The sequence below is a fragment of the Tauraco erythrolophus genome, chromosome 12 (assembly GCF_009769465.1).
Source record: "Tauraco erythrolophus isolate bTauEry1 chromosome 12, bTauEry1.pri, whole genome shotgun sequence".
Classification (NCBI taxonomy): Eukaryota; Metazoa; Chordata; class Aves; order Musophagiformes; family Musophagidae; genus Tauraco; species Tauraco erythrolophus.
Genome location: NC_141476.1, coordinates 6,029,354 through 6,046,178, shown reverse-complemented (window position 1 = coordinate 6,046,178; position 16,825 = coordinate 6,029,354). Strand labels below are relative to the sequence as shown.

General features: G+C 39.1%; 1 protein-coding gene across 6 annotated transcripts; it reads right to left on the bottom strand.

Annotated features, from left to right (window-relative positions):
* Positions 1-446: 446 nt before the first annotated feature.
* Positions 447-16,305, bottom strand: UBA3 (ubiquitin like modifier activating enzyme 3). 6 transcript variants are annotated; one of them, XM_009991427.2, is made up of 18 exons: positions 16,275-16,305; positions 16,097-16,138; positions 13,174-13,294; positions 12,105-12,185; positions 8,719-8,801; positions 8,083-8,163; positions 7,402-7,445; positions 7,035-7,099; positions 6,024-6,179; positions 5,800-5,902; positions 5,194-5,307; positions 3,670-3,723; positions 3,192-3,228; positions 3,031-3,112; positions 2,034-2,134; positions 1,849-1,912; positions 1,688-1,742; positions 447-1,226 (listed from the first exon to the last, which is right to left on the bottom strand). In XM_009991427.2, the coding sequence occupies exons 1-18, from the start codon at positions 16,292-16,294 to the stop codon at positions 1,138-1,140; spliced, it is 1,392 nt and encodes a 463-aa protein (XP_009989729.2). In that variant the 5' UTR covers positions 16,295-16,305; the 3' UTR covers positions 447-1,137. The 6 variants fall into 6 exon arrangements, with proteins under 6 accessions (XP_009989729.2, XP_086474965.1, XP_009989727.2 ...); XM_086618839.1 differs by having other exon boundaries at positions 16,264-16,299; XM_009991425.2 differs by lacking the exon at positions 16,097-16,138 and having other exon boundaries at positions 16,275-16,294.
* Between the last annotated feature and the right edge of the window lie 520 nt (positions 16,306-16,825).

The following is a 16,825-nucleotide window of genomic DNA, read 5'->3' as shown; positions in this document are numbered from 1 at the left end:
GCCACGCCCCCCGCCGCGGGAGGTGTCATGGTGGGGGCGCGGCCGCGGCAGCTCTGCCAGCTCAGATGCTCAAAAGACAACTTCACGTTTCTTAAAGCAACTAACGAGCCAAGCCTATACTCTGGTAAACCTCCGCGCCTCAACTCGCTGCTTTACGTCCCACAGCTTCCGTGGCACCTTTCAACACTCCCAAAGGCTGCAGAGCTGTTAAAAATCGTGTTTAAAAATTGCAGTAAAGCGTCTCCCTGAGTTCAAGTGCAAGGCGGGAAGGTGGAAAGTTTAAAGACAGTTGACACGCGTTAAGTAAAATCAGAGAATTCACATCGAGGTACCCGCTGCTGCTTAAAACTTTGGTCTCTTGACTAAAGCGGCCAAACGATGCCCTAGATTTTTTAAATCGAGGTTATAAACGCTCCTGAACGTCCACTGATAAGCCACAAACTAAGGTGTCTTTATGATTTTTTTATTAATAAATACCTTAACAGCACCAGTGACAGCTGAACATAATCCTGCGGGAAGCGGCTGCTCGGGGACCATGAGGGGGCACGTCTGTGTTCCCATGCACAGCTGTTCGTTTTGTCTTCTTGTGTTTGCTGGCAAACAAAGTAATCCTCCAAACTTAACGACCTTTCACAAAATAGATCAAATCAAGATCAAGTAAAAGGAAAACGCTCATTTTAATAATCTTCTGCTTTCTTTTGGTTTTAAGGTGACTCAGCAAGCGTACAGGAGTGCTACGATTTAAAACCAGATGGCTGTGATTCCTTTCCAAGGGTCTTCTCTGCACATACGTGTACACACCTCTGTTAAAAACAAGACTTTTGGCCACCTTAAACTTTCCATGTGTTTGAAAGTATATTAGCATTAACATTTTGACAACAAAAACTGGGAAAAGAAGTGTATTCCTCTACATCAGAATTCTGTACATTAATAAGCATTTATACAAATATAATCCACCAAATATTGGTTTCTACGTACAGTTCTGGAATATGGCGATTCATTTGTGTTACCTAACCTTCAACAACGCTAGTACTAACATGAACATTTCAGGTTGCTTTAACACCCGCAGAGCACGTTTGTTTTACAAGGTGGGCACTGGTTTCTCTCACTGTATACACCAGTTTACTTATGAACAAATTAAGTGGTAAAGTGAAGCTTGAACATCATAGTCTGTGGTGTAGTAACATCAGCAACTGCAAGCTCCTGGCCATCCACAAGCCCCAATTCTGAAACAGAAAGAACAGTTTACATACAGCAAACCCATGTGATTTGTCTTTTTTAAATTCAAAAAAGTTATAAATGTAATTCCCACAAACCTTAAACATGATGAAATAAGGCAGCAAACAGCTCACTAGCTAAACTAATATTCATCCAATTACACCAGGAAACCAACAGACCTTGTCAAGAAATATATAAACCACTACTGAAGTATGTTTAATTGACATCAGTTACCAGCTTGCTTTGTTGCAATGTTTTTCTCTGCACCTGCCCACACTTCGTATTTAAGCAATTCAAAGCTCATCCCTGAGCAACCTGGGAAAGGTATACTGCACGGAAAAGCACAATGCAGCACACTGTACTGCACTGTGCAAAATAAAGTTAAACATGCCATAAAGAGGGGTGAAACAGACTGACTCCCTGTTTAGAGCAATATCCTGAAAATCTACATGTGACAGCTGCATGATACCTTTTAGTGTTTTGGAAAGATTTGGCCTTGTTCGTTCTTCAATTGAAGCTACTGTCTGTGGAAAAAAAAAGAAAAAAAGCCATAACATTTCCTTTCAAATTCAGGCAAGTAAATTTAAACAAATGATGATTATTAAAGACAATTAAATACGTTCAGATTACCTGTAAATAAAGTGTTTTATTTCCTCCATACATAGTCGCTGTGATTGCGGGGGATTTCATTTGCCTATATATAAAACATTTTAAAAAATAAACCAGGCAATCAGGTAAAAATACATTTAGACATTACCTTTTTGAAACACAATTACCAAAAATTATCAAATAAGACAGAATAGTTGCACACTTACAATGAAGCATTATTTGTCAAGTAATCCAAGATCTCCTGCAATTTAGCTGATGGAGAAATTTCTATGTTTTGGGGAAGCTGGCTGCAGGCCGGACAGTTCTCCTACAGCAAAGTAGCACAAGAATGCAGGTTATGTTAAACATAACCTCTGCTAAGAAGGTCTCAAAATTATTAAAAAAAAAATAGCTCTAGAAACATTAATACTGTTGCAAATATTAATGACAAACCCCAATTCCTCGTGAAGTCTGTCATTGTTTGACTGACCCCCAACAGCAGCTAAGTATTTATGAACTACAGATTTAATATGACATAAAATACTACAAACTTTCAAATCAATTGTTGTCCTAACCTCTTTTTGAGAAGATTTGCTTACAAGTCTTCTTACGATTGCGTATCTTATTTTGTAAGCCACGTTTCCTGTATTACAGGGGAAATCTTCAGGATTCACTTTCAAAAAAAGGCAAGTACTGTTTTCCTCTGCAGGCAGCACGGCAGAAACAGTTGAGATACCAATGCTGCACCAGCAGTCACCACAGAAACTGCTGTCTGAAGAACCTCCCTATACCAGAAGCTGCTTTTCCAAATATTAAGAAACTTTGGTTAAACAGGCAAAAATTAAATATGCCATTACATATACTATGAAATAGTTTTTGGTAAACCGATGGGTAGAAGAAAAGGTTTCATTATCAGGACATCAAATAAAACACCCGTTGACCTGGAGGTAAACAGTCCTGGTACTCTACATGGACAGACCACCACTATTAGACTCCAAAATAACAGTTTTTTTTAAAAAAAACAAAGTCCTACATGCTGAAAACAATAGTTTGAAGAAGTAGCAGACTAGTAACATTGTAGTTTCTCCTTTTAAAACTTCAGAAATATTATTGTTTGGTGCTAGGGACCAAGAGATTCAATATTGGATTTCAGAAATACAGACAAACTGAGTAAATTCAATAAAAACCAAGGAAATAACCCCGCAAGCCTTTAATGGCACTGACCTTTCTTTCAGCTTCAAACGTGTATGTGTATAATCCATCCACATCATTAAACACCAAGTAGTTGTTAAGAGGAATGTATGCACTATAATGACAAACATGTTAGTGTTAATACATGTCATTCTGTTAGAAAGCATGTATGTTATTAATAAGAAATGAAATACCTTGTGGCTATTTTAAAAACTTCACTGGCACAAACAGCTGGAATGAGAAAAAAACAATTTCTTCACTTTCTAGCTCTATTTTAGAACACGCAGACATTAGTGCACAGAGTTATACCAAAGAACTGACAAAAAAAAAATCAATTATAACATTTTGTAAAGAGAAAAATAAATATCTCAAGGTATGCATTAACACCATAATTAGGCACTAATGTGAAACTACGTTAAGCTTACATACTGTGTTTTCCAATTATTTTTTTTCCCCCAGTCTCAACTACTTTTGCTCACTCCCACAGGCATACATGAGCTTAAAATTTACACAGTCACATGCAGTTTCTCTATGGAAAAGAGAAGCGAAAATGAATAAATCAGACCCATTTAAAAATGACTACTATCCTCCTTGAGTTCGCTGTTCTAAACTGTTGCCTTACAAAACTCTGAAGTGTGTAACGCAGAAGTGACACGAGTTCTTTCAGCATACCTGCAATTACTGCATTTGTAGAAGCTACTGCTGGAATAATTCGTTTAACCACCCCTGTGAAAACAAAACATATAGCTTTTGTCTTTTGCAGGAAACTACACTGAGAGAGAACCTTTAGCCAGAATAACTACAGAAAGGTGTACCCAAAGGTACTTTAAACTTTCCAGGAATTTCCGTAACAATAAGGTATAATGGCATGCTGCTCTAGTAATTCAGCATTTTTTTATTTTAGGAATGAATTAAGCATGTTGAGAAAAAGAAGGTATCACGCAAAGAGAACTAGTGGACAAATTCTAAAAACAAGAATTCTGTATTTAGCACTGAAAATTAATTTAAAACTCAGTTCTATTCCTGTTTAACTGGAGAAACGCATAAAGGAAAGCTATTTGGTTTTGGTATTCCTTCTGCAAGAACAGGCTTGCCAAACTGTATTGGCATTTTCATCCAACTCTTCTTACTGGGCACATCCAGTCAAACAGCACAGGACATACACCAATATAAAACAAGATTTCCTGTGCATGCAAGTTTGTACATCGGGAACAAGGAGGATATCTGTTTTTCCAGGCCTGCCAAAAAGACGGAAAATTCCTAAGTAGTCTGAAGTTCCTCTAACTTCTCATTATGGACTTGTATCCTTTCATACCTGAGAAAACATGCACACAACTTTTATCTTTTACTTCTTTCTATGTACTCTGTAACGAAGCCATCTGCAAATGGTGAACACTGGGCAGCCATTTGCATGTACATAATTATATTTCATAACTGAAGTTTGTATTTATCTGTACCAGAAAAATACTACTAGAGAAGCCAGTATAAACTGCTGCAAAGAAAAAAAGTATCTGCAACACAGTAGGTGGAATCCGAGCAAGATGCACAAGGAATCAGTTTGCTCTTTTTTGATAGAAAGGCACACACTGAGGTTCAAGTGTGACATTTCAAGCCCAGCATTTCAAATGCATTCTCCATACTGAGTCATCAAATGGACTGAAGTTACCACAAATTCTGAGATTCTGTACGAGATTCTCCACTTCTTTTCTATTTGGTTAGCGTTTAAAACGTTGACTACATGAGTGGCAGCATTCTGCACTTGCATATGAAACAGAGGCATACATAGCAGTGAAGAACAGATGTCTTAAGCAGCCTAAACTGGCATAAAGTGTTGCTGTTGCTGAAAGAGGCAATCACATTCTATTGTTCCTTCTCTTTGACCCAGCAAAAATGGTCACAGTGTAATGTAAACAGTGGAGCTGCTCCAGGTTAAAAATAAAACGGCAAAAAGAATTTTCAATTTTGTCCCAGATAAGTTCCTCTGATTCACCATGAATGCCTGAACATCCTGATTCATCATAAAAATATTTGTGCTGGCACAGGAAACAAGTTGCTTGTTTCTCTTTTAAGACGTTAAGGGAGAAAAGAACTATTTCCTTTTCAGCAGAGCTGCCATTTTAGTCATAACAAGTACAAAGAATGCCAATTCAGCCTAACTCCAAATGCCGCAAACTTAGTGAAATGCCATACCCTTACCTTGGGTGAGTCTGTACGTAACACCTTTAATATTAAATTGTGATGCTCTTTCTAAAGACTTCTGGTAAATCCACTGTATATGTTCAGGGTCATCTCCATCCAACGCAACACCTTCTACAGCAAAGTTAAGAATTTACAGATAAGCTTCAGTTATAAGAGGTCTTCAGAAATACAGCATTATTTTTGTCTAAAACAAAATATCCCTTTGTTTTAATTTGGGTTAAAATGAATACCCCATTAAGCTATTAAAACCTGACACCTTAAATAATCAAAATAACATTTCTACAAATATCCTAAGTTCTAACACAGTCTATACACAATCTTAACTTGACAGATTTATAGAGCTGTTACAGGTTACATATTGAGTCACGAAAGACATTGTGCCATATGAAAGAGAAACTCATGAACAAATACGGAACTGGAGAGCAGTCCGAGAAGAGAAAATCCATCACCAGCTCAGAGGAGCCTTAGATTCAATACAACAACAAGCCACATAGAGTTAAAAGGCAGGATTGTTTTATTAAAGGTAGCTGTGTATATCTAACTCAAAACAAATTAGTCAAAAGGAGAAACGCCAGTTTAGCACCAGTGCAATACACTAATTACCTCCAAATGGTTGTTCCTTTGGCCACTGCAATATTCTGACATACTCAATACAATGCTCTGGTAGTCTGGGCATAGATGCAATAGTACACATGGGAAAATTGACCTGGTGTGGGCAGGGGAAGAAAACCAGAAGAACACATGTAATACATTGTGTATAGTATTAAGAAAAGAAATCGGCAAATCAGAGGAATACAAAAAAGGGAAATATCACTGGTTGCAATTACCTGTGGTGGATAAAGCTCAAGCGTGCATTCAACACATGCTGTCATACCAGGAATAATCACACGAACATTTCCTTTAAAACCTTCTGTCCCTCCATCTATTAAAGGTATGATGGAACTTGGATCCAGTACACCATCTTCATAATGTAAAAATGACATCTAACAAACAAAAGTTGGGGGGGTTGTTGGGTTTTGTTTGGTTTGGGCTTGTTTCTTTTTAAACAAGTTGCACGAAGAAAAGAAAATCCTGAAGATTTTATTCTTAATGGTACCTCACAAGTTTGAGCGCTTAATATACACTTTATTTGAAGGGTACACAGTGTATAAAACATTACTTACTTGTCAGTGCACAGGACTTCATCTACCACATTCACCTTCCACGTCCTCCTCCCCTCAGCCCCCTGATAAATCCTTTATTTCTTTATAGTATAACAGAACAGATGGTTGGTTGGTTCGTTTGAAGGATTTAGGATTTTGATTCTTGGTTTGTTGGTTGTTGTTTTTTTTCCTAAATATTGGCTAATACTCAAGATCATTATTTTATAAGCAAAGTCACAATGACAAAACTACCTAGTTCAATGACCAGCTTTCTATGACTTTGTAGCAGCAGGGCTCCAAAAGATGACATTTACAAGTTGCAGCACAATAAGTACTGTTTGGCTAATGAAAAAAAACGTTCACAATGGGAGCATCCCGAGAGGCTGTGGAACTTCCCTTCTTAGAATTTTCAAAAGCTGACTGCACAAGGCCACAAACAATGTACTCTAACTTTGAAATTACCCCTGCAGGGCACTGCACAAATGCTGGCTAACACTCCTCAAGAAAAAGGCAGGTAAGAGAGCATGCATTTTATCCTGTTCACAAAAAGAAAAAAGAAAAGAGAAATAGATACGGAAAGCTGAGAATTTCAGCAGCTCTCATTTCATTTTAATGACACATTCTACACAAATCTGTTCAATTTTAGTTATCTATACTCAAAGAATAACCAGGCTTTAAAAAGATTGAAGACTTTACCAGCATGCCGTTTATCCATCTTCTTGCAATTATAGAGTCCAGCCCACAAACAATAATATGAAACTCTAGGGAAAAAAAATCACATTTAAATAAATTTATAAATTTTATAAAGTCTATACTAATGCATAGGTCTTAAGACAAGCAAAGTATTCCGTCCATAACAGTCTAGAGGAACTGACTGTAGTTTAGATTATTTAAATGACAGACACATTTAAGTTTTGTCTATTTGTTACTTCTACTTCCAGTATACCGTAGAATACTAAAATAATTAGCAATCTAACTACCAGGAAAAGCAGGGAGCAGCTACAATAGCAATGTTCCCCTAAAGCACCAGTGGGTGTTTGGCAGGCAAACAAATACCACTTACGTCGATAGAAGCTTTCATCCATGTCTTGAATCTTTTTAAAGTATCTGAATGTAAGCCCAGTAAAGGAATACATTTATAAAGTAGTTAAGTTTACTGTTTTCTATTTGCTAACCTAAAGCAAAAACATTATCTATTACTATAATTTTATATGATGCTTTTTAAAAAAAATAAATGATTCTCTGATCCAAAATTCCCACAGCTGAAGCTGTAGCATCTGACAAAACAAGTAAGGGACACAATGTAATGGTCCTACACAGGAGAAAGCTCAGCAGGCAAGCTATTTAGGAAGCTCAAAACATGTGCTCTCACGAGTCCTGTATCAGTAAGTGCTGCTCTGTGTTCATAAACTAACATCTTCTACCAGTACGTATGCAAAACACTCTGGTGAATAAATCTGTAATTCTAGTATCTCAGGGAAAATTAGAATATTGCATTTGAATAAAAAGATTCAGTGGAAACATACAAAATAGCTTCTTAAAGCTTAGCCTTCTTTCCCCACACGTATTTCCCGTATGCTAATGCCACCGAGAAAGAATTCTCAATCACCAGCTGAATGAATCTGTTCTTTATTGTATGAAAAAGAGAGGAAGGCAGCAAAATACTTGAGATAGTCTTACCACCTACAGAGTTTTCTAGGTTTTTGCAAGCTTTCAGGGCTACTACTTCTCTAGAAAAGGATACGCTACGACAGCACAGTTGGGAATGCGGCTGTTTAGGAATTCTGCTGCAACTTCTGCTTTTGGTCGTCCAACATCCTTCGGTCTGGGAAAAAATCCAAGCAATTTCAAATGCATTATCATAGCAGATCCAATCTTTCCAGACTCTATGCATTACAATACTGAATTAAGTGACTAATTGTTACCATAGGACAATTTATTGATATAGATAATATTAAGGCATCCCTGTAAAGCATCAGATATGAGAGCCCCAGAGTTATCTAAATATGTCCACGGAACTACAGTTATCAGCACCAAAATAAATCCAACAATTTTACATTTTGCTTGGAAGGGTACTAGAAAAATTGATATCTCAATCTACGTGCACTATTCCTTGGTGTCATCTTTTCCATTAGTCATTAGCTGTATCTGAATGGTAAGGAACGTATGTTCATTTTCTTCACACTTAAACTATGACACCTCCGATCTCAAAACAGGAAGAAATCACATGCAACATTTAGTTAATTATGACTACCATTGCGATACGAAAGTTCAGTAATCTTTAATGGTATCTTGTTCAACCAAAATAATGATCGTATTCAGACCATTTGTTTAGGTACCTTTGAAAAAACAGAAGCCAAATGGTGAAAATATCACTTACCGAAAGAGAAACTGTCGGTTAAGATTAGAAACATCTATAGTATCCATGTCAATAACATGGATCTGTCTAAAGCCAGACAGTGCCTGTGAAAAGAGACAGTCAACTTCATTAATAGGAAATTAAACGCATACAGTGCTCCAGAATTCATTCTACATGCCAAAAAGGCAAACTTTGGAGGAACAAACATATTTGCTCTTCATTCTCTGTACAAACGGGTGTGCGGTTGTTCTTTGTTGCGTTGCTCATGCTGATATTTAGACAGATGGAATTAGTAACATTTCAATGGTCAAAGCTGGTTCAAATGTTCTACTGAACGCAATATTGCTTCAGCTTGCCGAACCATAACACTGGGAAGTCAATGGCAAGCTGATCCATAAGGGGAATTTGCAGTATTCCCTCACAAATGAAGTGAATCAAAATTGTTCACTGGGGGAAAAAACACAGAATTTGAAGAAATACCATAAGCATTTCCTTGCTTGGCAGGAACAGAAAAATAAAGTTTAATTCCTCTAAAATTTTACATTTTTGAACGTTCACCATTTGCACAGTTGGCATAAATGAGTCTGGTATGTCCACCCTCAAATCACAGTTCAAAATAAGCCAGCATCCCCCACCGCATTCCATGCTGGAACAGAAGGCAAACACAGAAAGTCACCTCGCTATCTAAGCACACGTCAAACATCTGACAGAAGTTCTGTGTGGTCTGTCTGCATGCGGCCCATCACTAGATTTGGCAAATAACTTGGAAGTAAAATTATCTTAAAACTGTATTGTGGGTCTGATCTGATAAAGTAATAACATCTGTCACGCACAAAGAAACAATGTGAATTGTGGTTAAAGGGAAATAAATGCTGTAAAACACTGGTTTTAGACAAAGGAAACGTGTTGTGATGAATGACCCAAAAAAATTTTGAGTTCCGTCCTCTACCTTTTCTCCTTCCAAACTTTTCATTGGAGAGGGACTTTTTACAAGGGTATGTAGTGATAGGACAAGGGGAAATGGCTTTAAATTGAAAGAGGGGAGATTAAGATTAGATCTAAGGAAGAAATTTTTCACTCTGAGGGTGGTGAGACACTGGATCAGGTTGCCCAGAGAAGTTGTGAATGCCCCATCCCTGGAATTGTTCAAGGCCAGGTTGGATGAGGCTTTGGGCAACCTGGTGTAGTGGAAAGAGTCCCTGCCCATGGCAGGGGGTTGGAACTAGATGATCTTTGAGGTCCCTTCCAACCCAAACCATTCTGTGATTCTATGATTGTATATTTTCTGAATAAACAGAGCCATCCCATGCATAATAAGTATTTAAAATGTTGTACCAGGAAACTAATGAAACAAATGAACAAGACTAAAGTTTTCCAGCATAGAAATTAATTTCTCTAAGAAAAGCAGCAAGAACATCTGCATTTCATACTGGATACCCCTGGTGCTGAACAATCATCTTGTTTCATTGATATATGTTCAGTTTTCATTTGTTTGTTATCAAAGCAAACTGGAAAAGCCTGCTAAAGAGAAGAGCAAGCCTGGAACATCATGAACATACAGATTTGAGTCTATTGAATTTATATTCATTGTCCCAAACACATGAATACATGTGAACAGAATCTAGATTTACTGATGAGCTTATTGTTCTGAAAATGATAAAAATACATGACAATAATTTAAAACCTTTTTGAAGAGGCAGGAACTGACTGCATACAGCAGACTTACGAAGTCCCTCATGCCATACAAATCCTCCCCCTCAAGGAGCTATCAACAGATTGAACTTGTTATGTCCCCATAAACCCATAAAACAGTAGCTCTGGGCAAAGGTTAAATTCACCAGCACTAAATTCCCAAAGAACAAAACTGCCTTGGAGCTGTCATAGTCTCTTCAAGTAAAATCCTGTTCAAGCATTGAAGGAACAAACCAGCAATGGGAACAAGTGTATACACAAGTGCTGGAACTGTAAAACCCCCGAGTTAATAGATCTGGAATGTCTGGCTTTAAATGAGGCTACTGATTTATCAAGCATCTCAAGCTTGGAGCTAATCTGTGGAAATACTGAAATTGTACATAAATTCTATAGTAAAGTACAGTAATGCATAAGTGTTGGTATAAATTAAGGAAAAAAGTTATTTCATAATAAGTTATTGTATCAATCCACATATTACTCACAGAACCTGTAAAGTTCTTATCAAAATTCTTATTAAAGCATTTCTTATTAAAGAAATTCTTTAAATTAATTCTTATTAAATAGAAGCATGGAAAAATACATTAGTCTAAATTACCAAACTCAAACAAGATGGTAATAGTGATATACTATGATAAATACGAGTGTCTGTGAAGATAAAAAACACATTAATAGGATAATTAAATTCCTACCCATTTATTGGGTACATGTCTGACAGCACGTGAGCCTGCGAGTGCATTTTAAACACTTAAAAACTGCTTTTCAGAACACATAGCGAGAGATGACGTTATAAACTAACACCATATGAAGAAAACCACAGAACACCTTTTGGTGATCTGTACTCCAGGGAAGTGCTGTGATATTCCTTCCCTGTTCTTACACTATTGCCTGTATCTCCTTAGTCATTCCCATACAGGATAGTGCACGTTGGCCTGACCCAACAAAGCTGCTATTACACAGGCTGAACTCGGCAATACAGATGCAGCTCTGAGGGTGTGTTCAGGCTCTGCAGCCAACCTCTGGTTTACTGGTCTCAAGGAACTGGAAAACCTGAGAGCCATGACTCAGGCAGGCCAAGCAGATTGCACGGACATGAAGGTCACCATAGACCAGTAAGTCTGGCTCTACTGATTTCACTATGGAAGAGCATGAATAATTCCAGCAATTCTAACCTCACTGTGAATTAATCCAAAGATGTAAAAGAAACTGAAATTAAATTCAACTTTGACTGATAGTACTAAACTTTGTACTAGCTACTTATGGCAGTTTGAAGTATTGCTTTTTGTCTGAAAATATATATTTTAGCCATTGTATTCCACACAACCCTTCCTTGTACCATTATGAGCATGACTTGTTCTTTACTTCATTTCCCTAGATCTGGTAATTAAGGAAAATTACCCACATTAGACTCTATCTAAGGCTGCAATGAACTTCTGCCTACAATTCATAAACGGCACCATGTTGTCCCTCAGGATAAGCTTTGAGATAACTAAATAAGTAACATGCCACATACTAGACTACCACGTTCCAAGCTTAGTAACAGAGTGCACTCTTCAAGTTTATTGTCTGTGTTGTCATATATTCTATACGTTCGACTAGAACTTCTATTGAGTAGCCATATAAAATGAAAATTCCAAATTAGCAAAGCAGAAAAGATAATTTCCTCAAGGGACAAAAAGAACATTCTAAGCAGCAAAGAGTGAAAACTGAGTAATTACCAGGTTTTTCAGGAGTTCGCATCCTAATCCTCCTGCTCCAATAACTAGTACTTTACATGTGCTTAACAAAAACTCAAGAGCCTGCGGAAAACATAAAACAAAAAAATTAAAACACTAAATAGGAAAAGTATAATCTGTCCCGCACTTAGTAACATTTAGAAATACAAATGTGTTACTGTAAATGTTCAGTGCCTAGTAAGTTTCACGTGAAACAACTCAGATCAATAAAACAGTTTGTGCTTGCAGGAGTAATTACATATCGGACTTTAATCGATTGTTGCAGTTCCTACACCCCAGCCTACAGTAAAGCAAGACTTTTGCTGGCATCAGCATTCTTTTTATATTAATTTTGACCATGAATAAAGCAAAGTTCACTTCTATTATTATTCAGTTTAAAGATATATTGTTTTCTTCCTCCAAATGTTTTACTGATATATAATATGAAATAAATCTAAGCAGACAGACAACATTGCTGGTCAAAAAGAACTGAAATTTTTAACTACATAACTCCTTTCTGTGAACTGTTCTACTATACCTCAGCCTCAGACTAGTAAACAATGGAACAGTACATTAAAAAGGTAACAGTAAAATACATCCAACTATAAGCTCTGAAACAAAATACACCAAAAAAGGAAAGCAGAAGAAATAATTAAAACAGTCTAAATTTTACTTTTCCCTACTAAACATCTTTCCTGATTCTGTAAGCATTCATTTTAACCTTAATTCCTTTTTGAAGTACAAGAAATTCCTTACTGTATCTAATTACTTAAAACCAGTGATAAATGCTGCTACTTTTCATGTGGAACTCGGTGACCCAGCATAACTCACATGTTGCTATACATTAATGTATATGATGACAGCAAGCTCACAGCTGACAGTGTACAAAGTAGAAAAACAAGCTTATAAAAAGAATACAACATGTTCTTCTAGAATCGTAACATTCAATTGATTAAAACATAAGCTTTTCATGCAGCTTTAGAATTCATATGCTGCTGGTGGTCAGTTAATGAAACTATTTACATTATTTTGCAACGCACACTAATAATTTATTATTTAAAGTGTTTCTCACTTGGGTGCCTGGCTCGAAATCGGGATGTGTGAACGGTCCAGATCGCTCGAGGAACTTCTTTACATGGTTCCAGCGACCTTCCCAGTCTCCAGTGTCCCCACACCCACCATCAACAGCCATTCTGCACAGAACACAGTAAATTCAGCTGCAAAACCATATGTGAAAAAGCCACACCTCTAAAATATTTTCTTTATAGATCTTAAAAATACCTAAATTATTTATACAAATGTATTTGCACATTATTTATGTATGTAAGTTATGTGCATGAATATTTGCAGGAGTGGGTGTGATTTGTGGAACTAGAAGGCAATAATACAAATACACAGAGGGGAAAGACCCCAGGCGTTTCAATAAATCCCACTGATTTAGCTGTTACCAGTAAAAGTTGACCTGAAGTGAAAAAAGGGTCTAGTCTTTTTGCCTTTATTTTCCTCATACTTAAAGAGGACACAGAAAAAAGAGTTTGTCCCCTTAGATTTTGAGGGTGTTTTTTTCATCAGTCAAGTCTTGTATTCTTTTTTTGACAGACTTTTTAAGTTCATAAATCAGATTTAGAATTATCAGTACGTAACTGCAATTGTGAGGCACTGAATAAATAACAGGAGCACACGCCAACACTGTCTCCTCTGAAACTTCACAGCAGTTTATTTAACCAAGTGTTAAAAAAAAATACAAATCTTGAATGCTCTTCACCCTCAATTAGTTCTTTGTAATTTAGAACATCCCCATTTTTCAGCCATCTCCTGAGCCTGTCAATGGAAGCAATGTGACTTGAAAAAAGGAAGATTTGCAGTTATTTTCTTTTAAATTTTTGAGACAGAATTTTACATCAAATACTCCAGCACCCTTTTTTGCTCTTCTGCAGGTCACTTTTAGGAGTACCTAACAATAAATTTAAGTTCTTAAGAGACTTACTGAAACGGTTCAAAACCATTTGGCTCACTTTTCTAACATAAGCGCTTCCCTTTTCACATAGGAGCTCCACTCAATATGTATGGATGATTATATTCTACATTAATACAAAACTGAGCTTCTAATAAAAGAGCTTTGCCATCCTGAGCATAAAAGGTTGTGGCACCATTGGTAAGAAGTGTTATTTGCATCCTCCTATGAAGTAATATGAAGAACGTTTGTATCAATAACTGTTGTTAGGTAATGTTTAGAATTTATTATTCCTGGTAACTCATCTCAAAATAAAATGTAGTGGAAACATCTAGACAGCGAAATGCCTTTATCCTCACGGAATTCAGAAGATGGACACCACAGTACGTCCACAGTAATTTTAACTTACAGGCAATAATTTTGCAGAAGATTTTTCAATAACAGGGAAAAACTTTGCTAAAGTGCAGGAATAAATACATCATAATTTGCCTGTATTTTGATTGCAGACTGAACACATTCCTGGTTGACTGTTGACTTTAGGTAAACTAACTAACTGTAATAGCAGTTAAATAAGATCTAAAAAAATTATTTGAATTCATAAGGGTCTTCTGATCTCTGATGTGCAGTTTTGTACCTCCCCCAGTTTTCACATTAATGTGAAAATACACATATTTCACATAATTTGAAGTAGTGTGAATATAACACTCCCACTGCTGAGCCCTGGGTTCATCTGCTGTACACCAGTTTTCAGGTTGTGCATTAAGCACTAACTGAAGCAAATAAAACGGTTCAATATACATCACAATAACTGGTTCTATGGGTTATTTTTAACTTCTTTGGAAACAAGTGCAGAAGCTGTGCTTGGTGACATTATGAACAATTTTTTTAATCCTTTTATACAGTCTATATAAACAGCCACTAAGCAGCAGTGCTCCTCTTCTGTTTAGATGTGTATTTTCCTTTATAAGTGATAAAATGGTAAGATCTAGTTTCACTTTTGCGATTATACTACAGGGTTGGACATTGTGGAGATCTGAAAAACTTCAATAACTCAACCTGAGATTTTACGTTTAGGTTCAGAGACAGGTTTTTTCAAGTGTTAATTTTTGTGTTGTTACAGCACTACCAAGTGTCTGTACTACTAGAGTTTAATCCTTACTTATTTCACCGAATCACTCTAATGTTAAATCTTGTTTAAAACATCAGAGCACCACAGTCCTTAAGCTGCATTAGGCCCAGACTTTTCCCTACCACCTCCACAACTCCAGAGCTCCATGCTTTTGAGGGACTTGGCATGCACTCCCCCAACCCAACATGCCCAAGGATTTTTGTGACCCTCACCCCAACACACACATGCGCTGCCTGTGAGTCCACCGCTCAGGCAGGCAGGTCTGCTTTGTGACCTTTGGGAAGAGGGCCACAAGCAGATGGAAGGGAATAGCGAGGGGATGGAAGCAGATGAGATGAGGTTAAAGATTTCTGAGCATTAGTTTTCAAGGCTGTTAAGACGGATGCATGGAATTTAGGGTTTTAATAAGCAGAGACAACTGTTCTGTAGTCTGAATTTTTAATTTTCAGCCAAAATTTAGTCACCTGCTTCTAGCCTAGAGGCCGTTCCCAGGTCCCCGACCAGCAATGCAGCTTTTCCCACTCCTCTCACAAAGCTCTCCAGCACACCAGCCTTTACTCATGCCAAGCTCCAAGCCCCGCAATTCCCACCCCAGCTCCGGGTGAGCCCCTTGGTCCTCTCCCCAGCAGATTCCTCTTCCCCAGTCCTTGCTGTCCAAGCGCCCTTTCGCGTTCCCCCTCCTCGCCCTGACCCACCTAACGCCTTTCCTCCGGGGCTGCTCACGCACGGCGGCCCCGCCAAGGCCTCCAGCGGGCCTCGCAGCCCCCAGCTAACCCGCGACCTCCTCCCAGCCCGCACCTCTCCTGCGGGGCTGCGGCTCGCCCTCACCTACCAGCCGCCCCTCAGCAAGCGCTGCCTGCCCCTGCCCCTGCCCCGGGCCGGCAGCCCGCTCGCCCGCAGCCCCGCACTAACCCATCCGCCAGCAGCTCCTCTAGCCTCCTTCTTTTCTTCTCCCTAAAAGAGAGAGAATAAAAGAAGGGTCAGTATCGCGCTACAGAGACCGGGGAGGAGGGAGAGGGGACCCCGGGGCCCACCCGTCCCCAGGAAGCGAGGGAAGGGGCGGCGGAACACACACATACAGGGCACTTACGGTTCCTCACCATCCGCCATATTTCTCTCTGCTTCCCACAGTGCCCCGCGCCGCCACGGCCTACGGAGGTCGCCAGGCGGGGATAGAGCGCCCGCCAGGTGGGGCGGCGGTCGCTATGGCGGAAGGGCGGGGAGCTGCTCCCCGTCAAGCCCTCGAGTAGAGACCGGGACTCCCTCCGCGCTGCGGAGCGCCTTCATGGAGCCCCAAGGGGAGAGCCGGCCCGCGGAGGGGCCCCGCGCAGCCGAGGGCTCTCCCTGTGCCCCCTTCCCTGGTGCTTCCCGGGAGCCTCGGTTGTCATCCTCGGGGACAAAGCGTGTGGGATCGCGGCGCTTTAACGCGGACAGGGTGAACAGACGAAACGCGGAGGTTACACTAGCCCCGGGCTAGTCACTGCCCGCCGGCCGCGTGGCTCCGCCGCCGGAGCTGTGTTCTCCAGAGTTTTTTGTCGCTCCGGCCGTGCCCGCGGGCTGTCCCGGGAGCACACGGAAAGCAGCGCCTGCACACAGGAGCTTCGCTCCAAAGCTGAGCCAGGAGCAGTGTCCGAGCGCAGG

What these genes read in the sequence shown, in the direction of transcription:
- UBA3 (XM_009991427.2), bottom strand. Translation starts at nt 16,294, where the DNA reads ATGGCGGATGGTGAGGAACC. An exon ending in GCGAACTCCTGAAAAACCTG is followed by an intron (nt 8,802 to 12,104) that starts GTAATTACTCAG and finishes CTCTTTTCACAG; the next exon opens with GCACTGTCTGGCTTTAGACA. An exon ending in TACGTACAGACTCACCCAAG is followed by an intron (nt 3,724 to 5,193) that starts GTAAGGGTATGG and finishes TTGTTTTCACAG; the next exon opens with GGGTGGTTAAACGAATTATT.